Source organism: Leucopleurus acutus, assembly GCF_964270905.1.
Source record: "Leucopleurus acutus genome assembly, chromosome: 6".
In the NCBI taxonomy this organism is placed as follows: Eukaryota; Metazoa; Chordata; class Mammalia; order Artiodactyla; family Delphinidae; genus Leucopleurus; species Leucopleurus acutus.
In genome coordinates this window covers 109,583,699-109,602,395 of record NC_139149.1, presented here as the reverse complement: position 1 = coordinate 109,602,395, position 18,697 = coordinate 109,583,699, and the positions used below count along the sequence as shown (strand labels likewise).

The following is an 18,697-nucleotide window of genomic DNA, read 5'->3' as shown; positions in this document are numbered from 1 at the left end:
ACCCATGCACCTATGATCAACTAATCTATGACAAAGGAGGCAAGGATATACAATGGAGAAAAGACAGTGTTTTCAATAAGTGGTGCTGGGAAAACTGGACAGCTACATGTAAAAGAATGAAATTAGAACACGGCCTAACACCATACACAAAAATAAACTCAAAATGGATTAGAGACCTAAATGTAAGAACAGACACTATAAAAGTCTTAGAGGAAAACATAGGAGGAACACTCTTTGACATAAAGCACAGCAAGATCTTTTTTGATCCACCTCCTAAAGTAATGGAAATAAAAACAAAAATAAACAAATGGAACCTAATGAAACTTAAAAGCTTTTGCAAAGCAAAGGAAACTACAAACAAGACGAAAAGACAACCCTCAGAATGTGAGAAAATATTTGCAAACAAATCAACAGACAAAGGATTAATCTCCAAAATATATAAACAGCTCATACAGTTCAATATTAAAAAAACAAACAACCCAGTCCAAAATGGGCAGAAGACCTAAATAGACATTTCTCCAAAGAAGACATACAGATGGCCAAGAAGCACATGAAAAGCTGCTCAACATCACTAATTATTAGAGAAATGCAAATCAAAACTACAATGAGGTATCACCTCACACCAGTCAGAATGGGCATCATCAGAAAATCTACGAACAACAAATGCTGGAGAGGGTGTGGAGAAAAGGGAACCCTCTTGCACTGTTGGTGGGAATGTAAATTGATACAGCCACTATTGAGAACAGTATGGAGGTTCCTTAAAAAATGAAATATAGAACTACCGTATGACCCAGCAATCCCACTACTGGGCATATACCCAGAGAAAACCATAATTCAAAAAGAAACATGCAACCCAATGTTCACTGCAGCACTATTTACAATAGCCAGGACATGGAAGCAACCTAAATGCCCATCAACAGATGAATGGATAGAGAAGATGTGGCACATATATACAATGGAATATTACTCAGCCATAAAAAGGAACAAAATTGGGTCATTTGTAGAGACGTGGATGGATGTAGAGACTGTCATACAGAGTGAAGTCAGTCAGAAAGAGAAAAACAAATATGGCATATTAACGCATATATGTGGAACCTAGAAAAATGGTACAGATGAACTGGTTTGCAGGGCAGAAATAGAGACACAGATGTAGAGAACAAACGTATGGACACCAAGGGGGGAAAGTGGCAGGGGTGGTGGTGGTGGGATGAACTGGGAGATTGGGATTGACATATATACACTAATAATGTATAAAATAGATAACTAATAAGAACCTGCTGTATAAAAATAAATAAAATTCAAAAAAGAAGAATCAGTAAATGACTTAGCAAGATCACTAGATGAAAGTCAATTTACTGGAAGCAAAAATCAATTGTGTTTTTCTTAGTAGCTACAATAGGAAAATACAATTGTAAAAGGAGTTTAAGTTACAATAGAACAAAAAAGTCAAACACCTAGAATTCTAACAATATATATGTAAGATTTCTACACTATAAGAAATCTTTTTTTTTTCTTTTTTTGCTGTACGTGGGCCTCTCACTGCTGTGGCCTCCCCCGCCGCGGAGCACAGGCTCCGGATGCGCAGGCTCAGGGGCCATGGCTCACGGGCCCAGCCGCTCCACGGCTCGTGGGATCCTCCCGGACTGGGGCACGAACCCGTGTCCCCTGCACCGGCAGGCAGACTCCCAACCACTGCACCACCAGGGAAGCCCTATAAGAAATCTTTAAGCAAAATTAAAGCATATCTAAGAAATTCTAAAAGGAAGGATATACTATATTTGTGGATTGAAAACTTGGCATTGTAAAGATGTCGAGTCACCACAAATGGATCATTACAATCCCAATCAAGACATCAATAGGTATTTCTGTGGAAACATAAGCTGATGGTAATAATAAATGAAATAACACAAGTCGTGAGATGACTAACGAGTTAGAACAATGATTTTCACGGAAAAGTGAAGTTTGACTGATTTGGTATTGGAAGAAGACAAGGCAATATATAAATACTTAAAGATTTCTTCAGTATTTGCTGCTTTGTGCCAGGCACACTGCTGGGTGTTTTCCAAAGGGCATCCACAGAACCTCAGATCCTGAGATGCTCAGAGGAAAAGGAGTTTGGTAGTCACATGCCCGTATGAAAAGCTCGGGCTGCTGTTTCCTCTCAGAGATTCCTGTTGCACAGCAGGATTTTAAAGCCTCTGAGAAATTTCGGAGAAGAAAAGCAAATAGAATTGTGTCGCACCCAGGACTTTCCAATCTTATTTGATCATGACCTCTCTTTGAGAAACAGTGGCCTGGAGTGCTTTTTATTTTTTTTGGTTCTCACCATTATCTGTGAAGTAGCCAAGGGCTGAACTGTCCATTTAACAGATGAAGAAATGGAACCGCAGGCAGGTGAAACTTACACCAGGTCATATAGCTACTAGTACAGGATCTGCGATGTACCCTCAGTTTTTCAAAAAAAAAATTTCAGTGCTTTTTCTAGGGTCAAACACTACTTTCATGTGAAATAGCATTTCAGAGATGGAATAAACCTTAGTGATCTCTTAGACTAGTAACCTTATTATGCTGATGAGGCAACCGGGGCCCAGACAAATTAAGTGTTTTGCCTCAGGTCAAGAGCTTACAGACTAGTAGGAGGAATAAAAGGATCCATGACTCAGTGACTCCCAATTAAGTGCTCTACTGCCCCATATAATTAGGAGGCAAATCTGTGTCAATGGAGGGTGAGACCAAATTAACTGCCCAGATTGAGTAGGCACTCAGAGATGCTGAATAAACGATTTACCTGGGAGATGATCCTGGAGCTCTATCAAGTCCTCCTGTAATTTTTTTTTTAATATAAATCTCTTTATTTATTTATTTTTGGCCGCGTTGGGTCTTCATTGCCGCGCGCGGGCTTTCTCTAGTTGTGGCGAGCGAGGTCTACTCTTCGTTGCAGTGCGTGGGCTTCTCATTGCGGTGGCTTCTCTTGTTGCAGAGCACGGGCTCTAGGCACGCAGGCTTCAGCAGTTGTGGCACGTGGGCTCAGTAGTTGTGGCTCACGGGCTCTGAAGTGGAGGCTCAGTAGTTGTGGCGCACGGGCTTAGTTGCTCTGTGGCATGTGGGATCTTCCCAGACCAGGGCTCAAACCCGTGTCCCCTGCATCAGCAGGCAGACTCAACCACTGCACCACCAGGGAAGTCCTCTTATGTAACTTTGAAATGAGGATTTAGGAGCCATTTGATCACTGGGTTACGATAAAGGACTTAATATTGTTATTTTTAAAACTTGAATCACCTTGTTGGTATTATTTTCTCCCTCTCCCCTGAAAAATGCCACAGGTCACCTTAAAAACTTAAAAGGAACTTAAATTTCTGAGTAAACATGATTTCACGACTTTAATGGGGTACATCCTGGAGTGTCACAAGCTGCGAATCATTTTTCTGGAGTCTCAGATACGAGGAACAGGAGAGGAATAGTGTGGGAGAAGGCACGAGCACCTGGCTGACCGTGCCGTGCAGGGAAAGGTACGTTCACTGCAGGTGCTGCTGTCAGCAGGAGCCGGAAGAAAAAGCCAAATACTCCCAGAGGAGGCCCTGCAGGGCTGGGCTGAAAGTTCTGAAGTGCAGCGAAGAAGGGAAAAGCTTACCTTTAGGGGCAGAGGAACATGAGAGCCTCTGAGAGACAGCTGAAGAACAGAAGGGTAAGTCTGGCCTTAAGCAATGGGGAAGAGGAAAGTAAGCAAATGCAAGCATCCCACTGACCTTTGTACTTTAAAAAGAGCAGCAGTAGTTCCTTCTGTGTAGAAACGTTTTGGTTGTGGCTGGTGGCCACCGGGCAGAACGGGCATCGTGGCTGTGAAGTGCCGTCAGTGGGAAAGTTCCATTAAGGACAAGGAAAGAGTAAGCAGAGGCAAACCTGTTTACTCTCCTTGCTTTATCTTCTCCACTCATATGACTCTTGGGGACCTTACGTGGGGGGTGCAGGGCTAGGGCAGAGCATGATTTAGGGGTTCCTGGGCCCCCTGGGAAAATACCACTGTAATATCAAATTGACTGCACCCCATCCAGCTCCCAAAATGTGCAATCTGGCGTCTATTTGACATGATTTCAATTTATCTGAGAATTTTTGTTCTTTAAGCTTTACTGGAGGGCAAATAAATCTATTCAGTAGACCATCTTTGCCTGACTTCATTCTCCACAACTCTCTCTCTTTCTCCTTTTTTTTTGGCTTCACGGCTTGCATGATCTTAGTTCCCCGACCAGGGATGGAACCCAGACCACAGCAGTGAAAGCCAGTCCTAACCATGGACCATCAGGGAATGCCCTCCACATCTCTCTTTTTTAGCTCATTAGTACAATCACACACCCAACAAGGCAAGGGAGGGCAGTTCTCTAGTTTCTCAAAAGTAATTACTACTTACATTGAAAACAAAAACGAAAGCAAAAATAAACGTAAGGCCAGGGAGTTTCTAGACACTAAAATCTCCTTAAAATTTTACAAGCAACCATTAACCCAACTTGCACCTCCTCTAAATTTGTGGAATTAGGCTCACCCCCGCAAAGAAAAACACAGCAGGATCTTTGATGACACCGTTATTGATGCTGCCCATCATTTAGTGTGGGAAGTGGCTCAAAGGTGGTGCCGGTGAAACAGGAGGAAGATGACACACAGAGCAGGGCAACTTCTCAAAGTAAGTTATCCATTTATGTTTTCATTTTAAACCTTTATTGCTTTTCTCTGATTATAAAAATATTACTGTAGAAAAATTCAGATCTTTCAGAAATACGTGATGCAGAAAGTGAAAGCAATCTATAACTCCATCCATAAGAGTGAATCACTCTAGCTTATCCAACATTTATTTAAAACAAAATAAAAAACTGTTCTTAATGTTCTTTTTTAAATGGGATCATACTATGTTTACTGAACTCAGCAACTTGCTTTCCTTGCTTAAGATTTTATTTGGTCTATTGAACAAATAAAAGATCCATCACATCTTTTTCAAAAGACTGAGTCATATTTTGTGGAAAGATTTACAATTATTTTACTTTGGTGTACATTCTTGCTCACATGTGAAAGCATTTTTGGATATAAAATCCTAGATATGGATTTGCTGGGCCAAAGGGTGCATGGATTGACATTTCTATTAGACTGTACTAAATTTTAAATCTTTCAAATTGAAAGATTTAAATCTTTAAACTTAAATCTTTCAATCTTTTAATTTAAATCTTTAAATCTTTCTGTGGATTGAAGTGGCACCAGCACAATTCTTTGTTGTGAAGTCACTGAAATGACAGCTTCCTGTCACAGGCTGGCATGGGACCTCAGGTGTTCTCAGTTTGTCAGTGCTACAGCTCTAAAGCATGTGAAAAATATTTGCCACTTTTGGAGAGTGAGCTTTCGGATTTTTTTTTTCAGATGACATTAGCTTCAGGTATCCTTTTGGAGTTTTGAGTAAGATTTAATGAGATAGATAAAATAAGACTAATCTATTTTGTAATTCTTCATCCTTCTTTCATCTGCTGGAGTGACTATAACATATTGGTGCTCTTGGGGCAACCACCTGTGTTATTAGGAGCAAAAGGCCATATCTGCCAACTCTCATCTACTTAGCATATAGTTACTGTTTCTAGCAGTTTCCCAATATTTGTCACATTAAACCTAAGTCACCAGTTCTGACCACCTTAAGCAACACTTTTATTTCAAGAGGACAAATAAGACAGAATTCCAAGAGTAAAATACTTGTAAGTACCCTCCTGGACCTCATGGTCTAAAGTGATTTTTGCTTCCTCTGGACTCATAGATGTTTGCGCTATTCATTAACTTGGCAATTGCTCAAGAACCTCCTTTGGACTTAAAACAAAAGTTAAACCATTAGACTGTTTATATAAATCAAGTCACTAACTATATTCTTCTCCCTAGACTATATGCTTCATGAGAGGAGGGACTTTGTTTGGTTCACTGATGATTTCCTGAATCTAGAACAGTACCTGGCATATAAAAGATGCTCAATATTTGTTGAAGGAATGATAAATTCTTCAAAGGCAGGAATCTTCTTATATTTTGCATCCCCACAGTAAATGACAAGTTGCTGATTAAAATTAAGGAAAGAGGGGGCTTTCCTGGTGGTGCAGTGGTTAAGAATCTGCCTGCCAATGCAGGAGACACGGGTTCAAGCCCTGGTCTGGGAGGATCCCGCATGCCGCGGAGCAACTAAGCCTGTGCACCACAACTACTGAGCCTGCCTTCTAGAGCCCACAAGCCACAACTACTGAGCCCGTGTGCCGCAACTACTGAAGCCCGTGTGTCCTGGAGCCCATGCTCCGCAACAAGAGAAGCCACTGCAATGAGAGGCCCATGCACCACAACGAAGAGTAGACCCCGCTCTCCACAACCAGAGAAAGCCCGTGTGCAGCAACAAAGACCCAATGCAGCCAAAAATAAATAAATTTATATTAAAAAAAATAAAATAAAATCAAGGAAAGGATCTTCATTCAGAAACACAACTTAAGACTTTCTTAGAAGCTAAGTGTGAAATATCCCTGGCCTAAGTAATATTCAAGATTCTTTCTAGCCCTAACTCACTATGAATCTACTAGTTTTCAAAGAATTAGAAACCAATATAATATATATTATATATATAGAACTAGAGTAAAGAATAATTGGGTAAATCTCTGATTTAGAAAGCAGGGCACTGATTTTTCTAAGCCTCTGGATCATCATTATAAAGATCAGATTTGAGAATTAAGCTATATTAACCTCAAGCTATATTCTCTAAGTCCCTTTTTTGAAAGAAAAAAAAATCATGGCATCAAGTTATTAACTGGAAATGTCTCTACAAGCATAAAAGTATGATTTTAATGTCACTGTATAAGCAAGAAGGCAAAGGAAATACTAATGTACAATGTTTATATATTTTGAACTATGGCAATAGTGGTATGATGCTAATGAGAGATATATCTGCCTTTAAATCATTGTCAAATGTGCAGTTATTTGGATTTAAAGCGAATAAAAATAAAAGCAATGAAAAAGAATAAAAAAGGGAATCACAGTGAAAGAAGCATCCATTTAATCTGGAGCTTATTTTGGATAATATACAACATTTTGGGGAATAAAGGCAGAAAGAAAGAAAATATGTACAAGAATCAATTTTAGAAAGACACTCCAGAAAAAAGTCCATCTTATAAAACACATTGTAATTCTAGTCTTTTAGTACTTATTTATGTCAGATTGTCTCTCACTGGATGTTTGGTTTCCTGTGCTGAGACTTAGAAAACTTATCTTGTGGTTAGAAACTAGCATATTCTCAAGATGGTTGACTGAAAAGACTATTTTTTAGATTTACTATTTTTTTTTTTACAACAAATTTTACTTTAAAAAGAGAGTGAATTAATCAGATTTGAGATTAACTCTCACTGGTAGAACTGTAGTGAATATACTCAGTCTGCTTAAAAGAAGAAAAAAGATCAGAACTTGCAAAGGATTTTACATATAAGCAATGGGACAGAAAAAAAACAGGGCCTGAAATAGATGAGAGTTTCTGACGTGTTAAAAAAAAAAAAAACAGAAGAAAGAAAAAAAATTAAGAATACTTCTGGGGGAGGGGCAAGAAAAATGTCATGAAACAGTAGCTGAAGGAAGGCATGCGCCCAAGTTAGACTAGGGAGCAAAGTCTGAAGAACATCAACAACAGGACCATTCTTGGGGAAAACTAATAACAGGAGGACTGCTATGGTTAATTTTCTAAAACAGAAAGGTAAACAAGTAATTTAGCTTGCTGAGGCTTACAACATTACAGTATAATACACTTATAATACCAGACTCTTAAGAATAAGAAACACTCAAACAATTTTTAAAGACAAGCTATGGAAAAGGCTGTTAAGTAAAAATTAGAACATTCTAACTTACTTGAGGTAGATAAAATAGAAAATGAAGTCAGAATACATAAAATATTGCTTTCAATCACTCATGTTAGATGTGAAGAATTGTTAGGATCATACATCTTATATAGCAAATGGAAAACAGTCAACCCTAAAATAAATGTACAGGAAGAGTACATTTCTGTCTTTAAGAAATTGAAGAAATTCCAATTAAATATGTAAAAATTTTTTTAAGTGTTCAATTAAAAATTTAAGTTTGATAGGTTATCAATTGATATTACGCTTGTAATATTTATAAATCTTAGATCTAGAAATAAATATACATTATTTCTATTTTAAAAGATGCTTTTGAAGCTCTAAAAATCATTGTCTATTTTATTGAAGGGCTCATGGAACAAACTGATGAAATATTCAATACGTACACCAAAACAAATATATACCAAGTTCTAAATTTCATTTTTTAGGAATACCATTTTTGAAAGTGCAAGGTGCACGAATATCTCGGTGACAGGTGTAAGCTCAGCGAGGAATTAGAAACGAGTTCCGAGTGGAGGACCCATTTAACTCGATCATTTCATGGGCACAATAAATCATCCACAAAGCCCACCTTAAACAGCTAAAGTAGTCATAAAAATAGGCCGATAGTTACTTGAGCGATAACATAATCCTCGGTCTTATTGTTGTGAAGCAGATGTCATAATGGGTGGGGCTGACGCGCAGAGCAGCTGAAACATTTTTGTACCACCCCCCGCACACTTTCAGTGGGATAGAAGGGGCTCCGAAAAGGTAAGGAGAAAGCTCTCAACGATCAATCCCTACTAGAAATAAGGAAGTTTTGATGTGGCCTTGGTACACGTAAAGACCACAATAAGACGTGAAAAATCCCCCATAATTAAACCCTCCCCTGGAAAAGAGATCTTCCTTTTCTCTCCTCCCCTGCCGGCTCCTCCTTGGGACACTTGGCTGAGTCTTTCTTTCCCTCCTTCCCACGCTGAGGTGAGGCTGCACGCAAGCCAGGGACGCCTGTTTTTCTTTCCGCGCGGAGGGAACTCTGCGGGTAGGAACCCGGGGTGACAGAAGGGAGCGGGCGGCGTTGTGAGGAGGCCAAGAAGGCTCTCCGGGTACGAGCCGGGCTGGGGTTGGGAAGGGACACGCGGGCCGCCGGGCCCGCAGAGGAGGCCGAGGTGACGAGGGAAATCTCCCGGCTCGAAGCAGGGACCCGGCGCTTCCGGCTGGCCACAGCCGCTCTCGGCCTAGCGCGGCTCGCGTTCCGGGCTCCACCGGGGCGGGAAGAGAGTTACTAAAGAGGGTAACCGCGGTTCGCACTTGCCTGGGACCGGGTGACCAATAACTGGTAATAGTCTTTGCTCGGCGCCGGGCCTTGTCCTACAATTTCGAACAGAGTCTCCGGCAGCCACGACGCCATCTTGGGACGCCACCACCGTCGCTAAGACAACCAGGAAGGGGCGGGGCCTGATTGGGGTCATGGGGGCAAGAGCCCTGGTTTAAATCGAACCCTACTTTTGACTTGACGGGGTGTTTCTAACTTGGGGTGATTGTCCCCTCTTCCAGGGGTTAGAGGGAACTCTAAGCCGTGAAATTTCCACCTTGAGGTCGCGGGTGACCCGAAGGGGAATTAGTTCCTGCTACCACCGAGGGGAGGGGGTGACCCCGGCGGAGGGATACCAAGCGAAGCACCACATTCCCCTTCCTGGTCCCTCGAAGGGATCGGGAGGAGATCGCAGGCCGCTGGGGAAGTCGAGCCGGGCGTTGGGGGAGGGAGGGGCGATGTGATGGGCTGCGAGTAGGCAGCGGGGCCTGTCCCGCGGCCGAGCCTGTCCGGCTGATTCGAAGGGAAAAGTAGTTCCCGGAGGGTGTTGGAACGGGCGGGGAGGGAGGCGGTGCGGACGGAGGCGCACGCCGGGCGCGGTGCTGCGGCTCAGCTGATAATTGAAGGGACCCGAGGAGCCGCCGCCGCCGCCGCCGCTGGGGGGGGTGGGGGGAGCGAGTGGAAGTTACTGCCGCGCCACCGAGTCCGGACCGGAGACTTTGGGGCCCAACTAGGTAATTGGGGCGCAGTTCCGAGCGGCGGGGCCAGGCCTGGGGGAGGGGGTTGTGCTGAGGGGTTGGGGGGGTAGTGGGGGGGGAGCTGGAACAGAAAGTCCCAGGAAGCTCGGTTGTGTCATCGCTGCGATTCGGCCCCTGCTCGGCCTGTTCCCGGCGGCGGCGGCAGCGGCGGCTGGGCCGTGGAAGGACTGGGCTGGGGGTTTACGGGCTAGGCGCTCGAGGGAGACCGCGTCTGGAGTGACCGGGACCGGGCGGGAGCGGGGGGGTCGCTGGGTGCCCCCTCCGGCCCCCCGCCATGAGGAGGGCCCTACACGGAACCGGGGTAAGGCGTGCGGGTCTGGGGGAGCCCAGCGGGGGTCGGGGGGGCCGGAAGTGGGCTTTGGAGCTGGGAGGGCGTCTAGGAAGAGAGAAAGTGGGGGGCCGGAAGTGCAGGTGGGGGGTGTGAATACGGCAAGGGTTCCCCGGAAATGGGATGGGGGGCCCGGAAACCGGGAGAGGGGAGGCTCCTGGGCCAGGGACGGCCCGGAAATGGAAACTAGGGAGCCGCTCGTGTGACAACAGTTGTGGGAAGCGAGGGTCAGAGGAGGGAGAGGCCGGAGTGACTTTAGACCGCAGTAAGGGGTTTCCTGCCGAGGGGGACGGTTGAGGACGGGCGAGGCCGGAGACGGGGTCTGCGCTGAGCAGTTGCTTCAGCCGTGGGAAGTTGAGGCTGAGGGAGGATGACGCTGAGAGAGGATGCAGGGGGGCGTGAAAGAGGCCGAGAAACTTGGCCGAGAGGAGCAGAGCATCCTTCCAAATAGATCAGCGTGGAAATTGGGGGGAGGGGGTCAGGACCTGTGGGAGGGAGGTGGACCAGTTGTCGCTCCAGTCGTATTAGCATTCAAAGCGAGTCAGGCGACTAATTTATTTATATGTGGATTACATAAAACCTATTATAACGTTTGTCCATTTGGTTCATCCTCACTCTCTCCTCCATCCTCCTGCATAGTGAGTGGGTTTCTAGTTCTGAAACAAGTTAGAGGGGAGTTCAGATAACGAAGGTGGTAAAATTCCCAATCCTGTTCTTTCTTCGTGTTGCTCCTTTTCTCAGAATAAGAGAAATCTTTCATTTGCTGGAGGAAAAAAACCAAAGATTTAAAAACACATGCACATCGTGGGGCGCGGGGGGGCTGGGGGTATCTTAGACATTTGAACAACTGCTGGGGGACGGAGGGAACTGGTTACCCCGTGTGGCGAGGAAGGAACGGAAGGGGCTGCTCCTAAACCCTTAAGACAGATTGGTTTGTTTTTGATAATGCCGTTTTACTTCGGAGGAGGTGTAGCTTAAGCTCCGTGCCTGGCGGTGGTTATGGTTCAGTTGCTTCGTTAGGTCACTGGGGGAGAGAGAGTGTCAGTGTGGGAACGTGGGGCTGTGTGGGGCGGGAGGACGTTTAATAGCGCCGTGGATCTGTTCTGAGTGGACGTCTCACTGCTACTCTGCTGCCTCCCTTCCTCGTCGGCCTTCCCCGATCTTGCCTGGACTGCCAGCTCACCCGATCCCCGGGCTTTCCTCTGGTTTGTAGGCCCTTCCGTGGTGTGTTGAACTTTCTGTTCCTCTCCAGTCTCTTTAGCTATTTTTGGCAGTTCATTTGTTAAAGACCCGGAAAGTTGAGGCTCAGAATCTCCTCTCCAAAAGCAAAACAAAACAAAAAAATACGGGGTAGAAAGTTGAAAGAGCTATTGAGTGGGGTAAAAAACCGACGTTCGGAACAAAGGTCCTAGTTGTTAGAGAAAAAGGCAAGAGGCCTATGTATGAGGCCTGTGTGTGTCGCATTTACCCGAGGCGGGGAGCAGTTAGAGCTGAGGAGTGATATTATCAGAGGTTTAGAGACGATAAATGGCAGAGGGTTTTATTGAGGCTTATTTTCATATTTAGAGCATGCGAAGAGATCAGTATTAAGTGTGAATTTTAGAGGAGACACAATTTCCAATTGTTTTAGAAACTCCCTGCTCCACATTCAGCCCCAGCTTTTATGTCATCTTTGTGAAATTGGGGGGCTTTTATTTCATTTATTTTAAGCTTAATAGAGCACATTAACATGGCTGGGGGTTGTGGACTTTGTCCACATCTGCCTTTCTGTGAATGTGCCAATATCCATAAGAATCGAAGAACTGTAATGAAGATTATCATTGTTTCCATTCGCTTCCCAGTTTTTTCAGGAGTTTGAGTGGTTTTTAAGTCTGTTCAGCTGACGTTTCCTATTTAATTTGTGTCCATGAACAGGCTTTTTGTTTTATTTTTCATTTACTTTCTAAAAGTTTTAGAACACTTTTGGCAGCTAGAGTTCCTGAAGGTGCTAAACAAATATTTTTAAGATGAATGGGATGCTAGGCCAGGGTAAAATCAGTGCTTTCACCTAGCAAAGTAAATTTGAAGGAATGTTTACTTTTCCATTCTGACTTTCAAGCTTACTGCATTTGTTATCTGGTTAAGGTTGTATGATCCTATTTTAAGGACATCATCCTAGCAAAGAAGACACATGCTGGCCTGGGAATTCATAACACTGCCAGTTAGTAGCTGTGTGACCTTGAGCTATTCTCTGACCCTATCTGGCCTCCATTTATTTTAATCTGTAAAATGGGGGTGGGTAGTCCCTATCTTGCCTACCAGCTGGTTGTGAGATCCAGTGGACATAAGGGCTGTGAAAAACTACAGACTGCTAAGTAAGTTAAAGACAATTGTCATTAGCTTTAGAAAATTACATTATCTATTTTGAGGTAATTACAAAAAGATAACTTTCCTCAGTGGTGGTGGTGGGCGGTGTCTACGTAAGGTAGGTTGGAGATACGAAGTTTATAGCACTTCATAATTTGAAGTTTCTGCTAGATTGGTAGTGGAACTTGGGCCCAATTTTTATGTTACAGTAATTTTTTTTTTTGCATCAGTATGCTTGTTCCCCAAACTTTGTTAATTCTGTTGAGAGAAACTTCAGACAGATTTCTTTGTGTTTTTATTATGGACAAAATTTATACCTATTCTGGTTTGTGGCTCTTATGAAATTGACTTTCTAATATCAGAGACTACAATTAAGGAAAAACATTTCTGAATCTTGATCTGTTTTCTTTACGGAATCTGGGGAGTTTTTTGTTTTTAATTCTTTTAAGTGGATGGGTGGGGTTCTTTGTGAGCAAATGTGATACCAATTGCCACTTTATTTTTGCCTTTTTCCTGAGGTAATTTGATGGACTCAGATTGAAAAAGCAACCTGCTTGTTGCTTTTCATCTTCATTCAGGTTCTTGCTACTGCCAGCCTGACATGCACTTTTCCCACATTTGAATCATTTTAGGTTCACTGCAACTCACAAGCACTTCCTCAAAAGTTTCTACCCCATGATCTTTTCCTTTTATTTCTTGTTATCTATATGTGCTTCATTTTGTGATTATAGTGCTAGGTTTGTGGACATGCATTGCTTTTGTTCCCCTGACTGAATTATATGCTTCCTGAGGGCAAGGATTATCTAAATGTCATTGTGTTATGCCTGAAGGTATACTCATAAACCTGATTGAAAATAACACCCATTTTCCTCCCCACTCCAAACCAGTAATGTTACCCTGGCCTTGCTGGCTATGCAGCCAGTCTTCCTGCTTGGAAAGGTTCTTGGCCCCAACAGATTTCTCAGGATGCTGTTTGGTGTAGGGCTCACAGTCTCTGACATCTTCCTCACTACTGTGCCATCAGAGTGCCTGGGTAGGGTGGAAGAGTAAGAATTTGGTGGATATTATATAAGACATATAATTTGTAGGTTGTTATATAATTTTGGTGCTTGTAGTTCTTAACATGTAGTGTTAGCTTTACATTGTGTATTTTCTTTTAGTGCCTGGGTATAGTTCAGACAGCTATGCTACAGATTTCTTAAAGACATAAACCTCTAGCAAATTGTTCTTTACAGTCTCGACCTGGTCTGCTAGGTTACTCTGTACACAGTGTGTGCTTGCTGTTATTTATGGTAAATAGATAAGCATACTGATGCCGAACCAGTCTTTTGACTTTTATTTAAGTAAAACTTAACTTGGCTGATGTCCTGGATTTTTAAAAATGCAGTTCTTTATCCCAGTTTATTGATAGTTTCAGGGTATAGGCAAAAGAAGTTGTTTCGTAGACTGATAAGTGTGCTCGATAGTTTTTCTCTGAGGACTTAGAGATTTTGGTTTTTATTCTTCAGTAGTTTCATTAAACTGGATTAGCCAGAAGAAAAATCTTGGCGATTTTTCAGACTTACCGGTTTTGTCTTGAGTGTGCAGGAGCTGTTAATAGTCAGTTTTGCAGTTATGCTTGATATAAAAAGTCATTCTAGGGGCCTAGAGTAAAAAAGCTGCCTGTTACTCTGTTTTTTCATTAATGAACAGCGCTGTTCAAGTGAATATCTGATGTGAAGGTAAAAGACTTGGGTTCCAGTTCTGGAAATGCCTTTTCTATGTTTGTGACCTTGGGCAAGTAATTTAACCTTTGTGAGCTTCAGATGCCTAACCTGAAATATGTGGTTATGGCCACTGACCCTAGAGTTAATTGTCATGTAAATGCTCAACACTCTTCAGGAGATTAGGCTACAGAGATGGATTGGAACACAGAGCCCTTCCTCCACTGGTTCATTGCTGCATTGACCATTTCCTCATTTGTTAACACTGTTCTACCTAGAACATACTTTTATCAATATTATGTATGTAGGTATTCTACTTGAAACTATTTTGAGCATAGAATAGTATTCCTTAGTTGATTATGAATTCCTTGAAGTTAGTCATTCCTCTTTTATTCCTAGAATCTAGCACAGTGCCTGGCCCTTAATAAAGATTCTTTAAATGTTTATTAAAGGAATAAGTCTTGTGTGAATAAGATGATTCTGAAAGTGAAAATATTTTGTAATGGTTTAATGTAATGTCCTATTTGATTTGTTTTGATAAACATTTTGGATCACTATTAATGCTAACAAGATTTTGGGAGTTTTCTTCTTAATCTGTTGGTATATATTTTAGAGACTGCAAGTTACTTTGAATCATATATATTAAAAAAAATTAGGGCAAGCCATTTCATATTCTTCAGTTGTCCATTATTTGCATGTACTAGTTGATCTCTTAAATGCTTCATGAGGCCCTAAGTATGTTTTGAGACAGTGTGCGTGTTAAGTATAAAATTGAGGGGTATTTTTTGTTTTTGGTTTTAATAAATTTATTTATTTACTTTTGGCTGCATTGGGTCCCTGCCGCTGCACGCGGGCCCCCTACAGCCGCGAAGAGCGGGGGCCACTCCTCATTGCAGTGGCTGCTCTTGTGGAGCACGGGCTCTAGGAGCGTAGGCCCAGCAGCTGTGGCGCACGGGCCCAGCTGTTCCGTGACACGTGGGCTCCTCCCCAACCAGGGCCCAAACCCGCATCCCCCACACTGGCAGGAGGACTCCCAACCACTGCGCCACCAGGGAAGTCCCAAAATTGAGTTTTATACATCATTTTAGCTTACTCTGTTTCTTTTTAGAAAGGGTGTATTTATTTCTATAAATATGTTATTACCCCTACATGGATTCTTGAATGCTATTTATAAGCTGAAGTGTCTATCAACAAGCCTTCGAGACTTCAAGTTACAGCATTTCAATGTGTATCTTAATCAACTTGTTGGCTGTCAAAACCAGTGAGTTCCACCCTGACTTCACAACTCCTACTCATTCCACCCATGGGCAGCGTTCTGAATAAATAGATGTACCTTGTGCCATCTTAAGGTCACATTAACTCATTTTGAAGTCCTCGTACTGGTAAACGTGTGATGCCCTGGAAACCCAAAGTGAGTTTGTACAGATAGCCTATTTGTAATTCACTGTTGAGTTGTAATTTAAGCTGCTTTGTGTCCTTAGAGAGCAGGTTCATGGAGATCATATGGAGGGCCTCCCCCAGCCCCCTTTTTAAAAAAAATTTGTAAAACCCAAGTGCTTGTAGTTGCCTTGTAAACAGCAAATGTGTGAAAATTCTGTAACTTCTATGGCCCCAGTATTTTGTAATCCTGTTTTGCACTCTTGGCTGCATGCAGTCAGATTGGGCTGTTTGTTCCTCTCTGAACACACCCAGGAACTTCATTCTTGCCTTGACTTTGATTGTCTGTCTACCTGGGTTGTCACCCCTCCCCCATCTTGTACCTTTTGTAGCTACATGTACACCCTTAACTTGCTTTTTTTTTAATTTAATTTTACTTATTTATTTATACATCAGGTTCTTATTAGTTATCCATTTTATACATATTAGTGTATGTATGTCAATCCCAAACACCCTTAACTTTCTTTGAGTAGCTCCTGTAAGATTTTCAGTCTTCACTCTCTTCTCCCCTTCTCCCTTCTGCAACATTTTATTTGTTTCAGTTATGGCTTTCACAGTCTGTCTTATTAGTTGTTTACATCTTTCTTATGATATCTTTGGCTTCTTGGGGGTAGAGGTCCCATTCTTCTCTCCTCACAGAGGCTGGCACAAGGCTCCAACATAATGTATTGTACATGATAGGTGGCAGTGGTAGAGTTCATTTTGGTGACACATTGAGAAACTATATTGTGAAATAATAGTAAAGTATTGACACAGTTTACTGTGAACTTGCTTATTTTATTTTATTTTATTTTTTGGCAGCTTGCAGGATCTTAGTTCCCCAACCAGGGATCGAACCCCGGGCCCTCAGCAGTGAAAGTGCACAGTCCTAACCACTGGACTGCCAGGGAATTCCCTCAACTGGCTTATTTTAGTTTTTCAGGGCTTGGTAGCTGAGTGTAGGATCCTAGAATATAAAATTTTCAGAATTAGGCTCATTAAAATCAGGTACTTAAGGGATTGTTAAGGCACTGGACTGTTTGAGTGACTTGGTTACTCCAGGTTTAGCATTTGGGGATTATGTTCATTAGTAGATGAAAGTTTGTTTATATCATTACAAGTTTTTATCGAGTGCTTACTGTGCACCACAGGACTGTGCTGGGAAGAATACAAAAATGACTTAGTTTTTGTCCTTTGAGTTTCATTATGTTTCATTTAGTTGATAATCACTTTTATTCTTAAACTGACTTGATAACTATGTATAATTAGCATAGAGAAGTATTCTGTAAATATTCTAAATGCAAGTTTTCTGCATTTAGAAAACCTGATATGAGAGTCTAATTTAAGAAACAGATGAATTAGGGCATGCTTTTTTGGCTGTACTGAATAAATTGTTGGAAGTGCCTTCATTGTACACATATTTCATCAGTAACGAATGCATGTGCATTTCTGGTTCCATATAAGGCTTACCCTTTTGGAGAGTGCTGAGGAGAAATAAGAGACTTATAAAATGAGATCTCTTATTTCAAAATGTACTCATATTGCAGATAAATTCAAATTATGTCAAAAGAATATAACATTGTGCATATTTGTTTTTAAGTACAAAGTTGAGTTTTATACAGTGAATACTCAGAAGTTTAGAGAGAGACTGAAGTTATTGAGGAAGAATTTATGGAGAGAGGAGGGGCTTGAGCTGGCCCTGATTGTTCGGATAGGTGTAGAAAGGACCGGGAGCTTAAAGGAGTAGTTGTGGTGAGGGTCTAAAGGCCCTCTGGAGTAGAGGGTCCACATTTATGAAATAACAGGAAATTTGGGCTGAGATTATTGAGGTTCTTAAATGGGAGATTAAGAAATTCGATTTAAATAGACGTGTTGAAGTTACGGTAGATACATGAATAGGCAGTGACAACATGAAAAGATATTTAATTTGTAAATGAACTGAAAAGAAAACTAAACGTGCTTTTAGATCTTATTTATCTTTTTATGAAATTGCTTCCCTTTCTAGGACTGTATATAAGGGTCTTTGTGGTAAGTTTTGGGGCAATAAAAGCAGTGGAGGTCAAACTTACTTCTTGTTCAGTTTCCCTGCTTAATAGTTTAAAAAGTTTTGTTCTGTAGGCAGGAGCTGGTTAAGTGTCGACTCCCACTGCCCCTCTGTTCAGTCACAGAATTCTTCCTTTAGTGGAAGCTGGCAATCATTCCCTTAACTCATTCAACTATTGTTTATTCAGAGATTTTAAAAAAGTCAGTACTGTTTAAGAATTAATACATGTTTTTTGTGAGTTACTCAGTTATTTGTCAAGTCTTATTTATAGGAAAACCTTTTGCTTAGTATCTAATGCACTAAAAAATGTTTAAAACAAAAGCAAATTGTGGTTTAAGTTTTTACGTATTTTTCGAAAGGTGCAAATTAATATTAATCAAGTTAAATATTTTAATAAAATATTTACCTCGCACTCTGGTTTATGTCACAGTAGACTATTTGTTACCCCTTTTACTTTTAAAAAAGTACGTACAACAGGATTTCAAACATGGGAAATCAGGTTACATGTGGCTGAAGGGAAAATAAAGCCAAAGAGAATATTTTATTTGGGGGTCTGATAGCCATAATATTTAGCTTTCTTTAGCAGCTTTTGTTTCTAGTATGTTCTTGTAGACTGCTGTCTGTAGTTTGAATTAACTTGATTTTTCCTTATGTGGGGATAGCAGAGATGCTAGCTGTTAGTGCAAGTTTATGATGTAAAATAATACGTTAAGGCTGTATAGTACAAAATTTGTGGGGTTTTGTGGACTTCAGAATAAAAACATTTGTGAAGTCTCTGTATTTTACTGCTGCAACAGGCAGTAGTGCTTATTTTTCTGCAAGACAGTCATGCAGCTTCCTAGTTTTTTCCTTTATCAAGCATGTATTTCCATTTCTTCTGCCCACCTAGGGAAAGCGGGTGGGTTAGTCT

General features: G+C 41.7%; 2 protein-coding genes across 16 annotated transcripts in view; one reads left to right on the top strand and one right to left on the bottom strand.

Annotated features, from left to right (window-relative positions):
* Positions 1–9,288, bottom strand: part of FBXO36 (F-box protein 36) — a gene marked incomplete at its 5' end in the record, with an annotated part of 100,890 nt that extends 91,602 nt beyond the window's left edge. Inside the window, one exon of the mRNA XM_082841759.1 lies at positions 9,193–9,288. Coding sequence (XP_082697885.1) covers positions 9,193–9,288 — 96 coding nt within the window. The remainder of the gene's footprint in view (positions 1–9,192) is intronic.
* Positions 9,289–9,769: 481 nt separating this feature from the next.
* TRIP12 (thyroid hormone receptor interactor 12) overlaps positions 9,770–18,697 on the top strand; it is a 149,489-nt gene continuing 140,561 nt past the window's right edge. For 7 of the 15 annotated variants that reach the window (XM_082841393.1, XM_082841391.1, XM_082841389.1 and 4 more), the window contains exon 1: positions 9,771–9,926. The gene's annotated coding sequence lies outside the window, so the exon portion shown is untranslated. Of the gene's footprint in view, positions 9,927–11,461; positions 11,484–18,697 lie in introns of those variants that run through there. The other 8 variants (XM_082841384.1, XM_082841385.1, XM_082841382.1 and 5 more) reach the window with 3 other exon arrangements.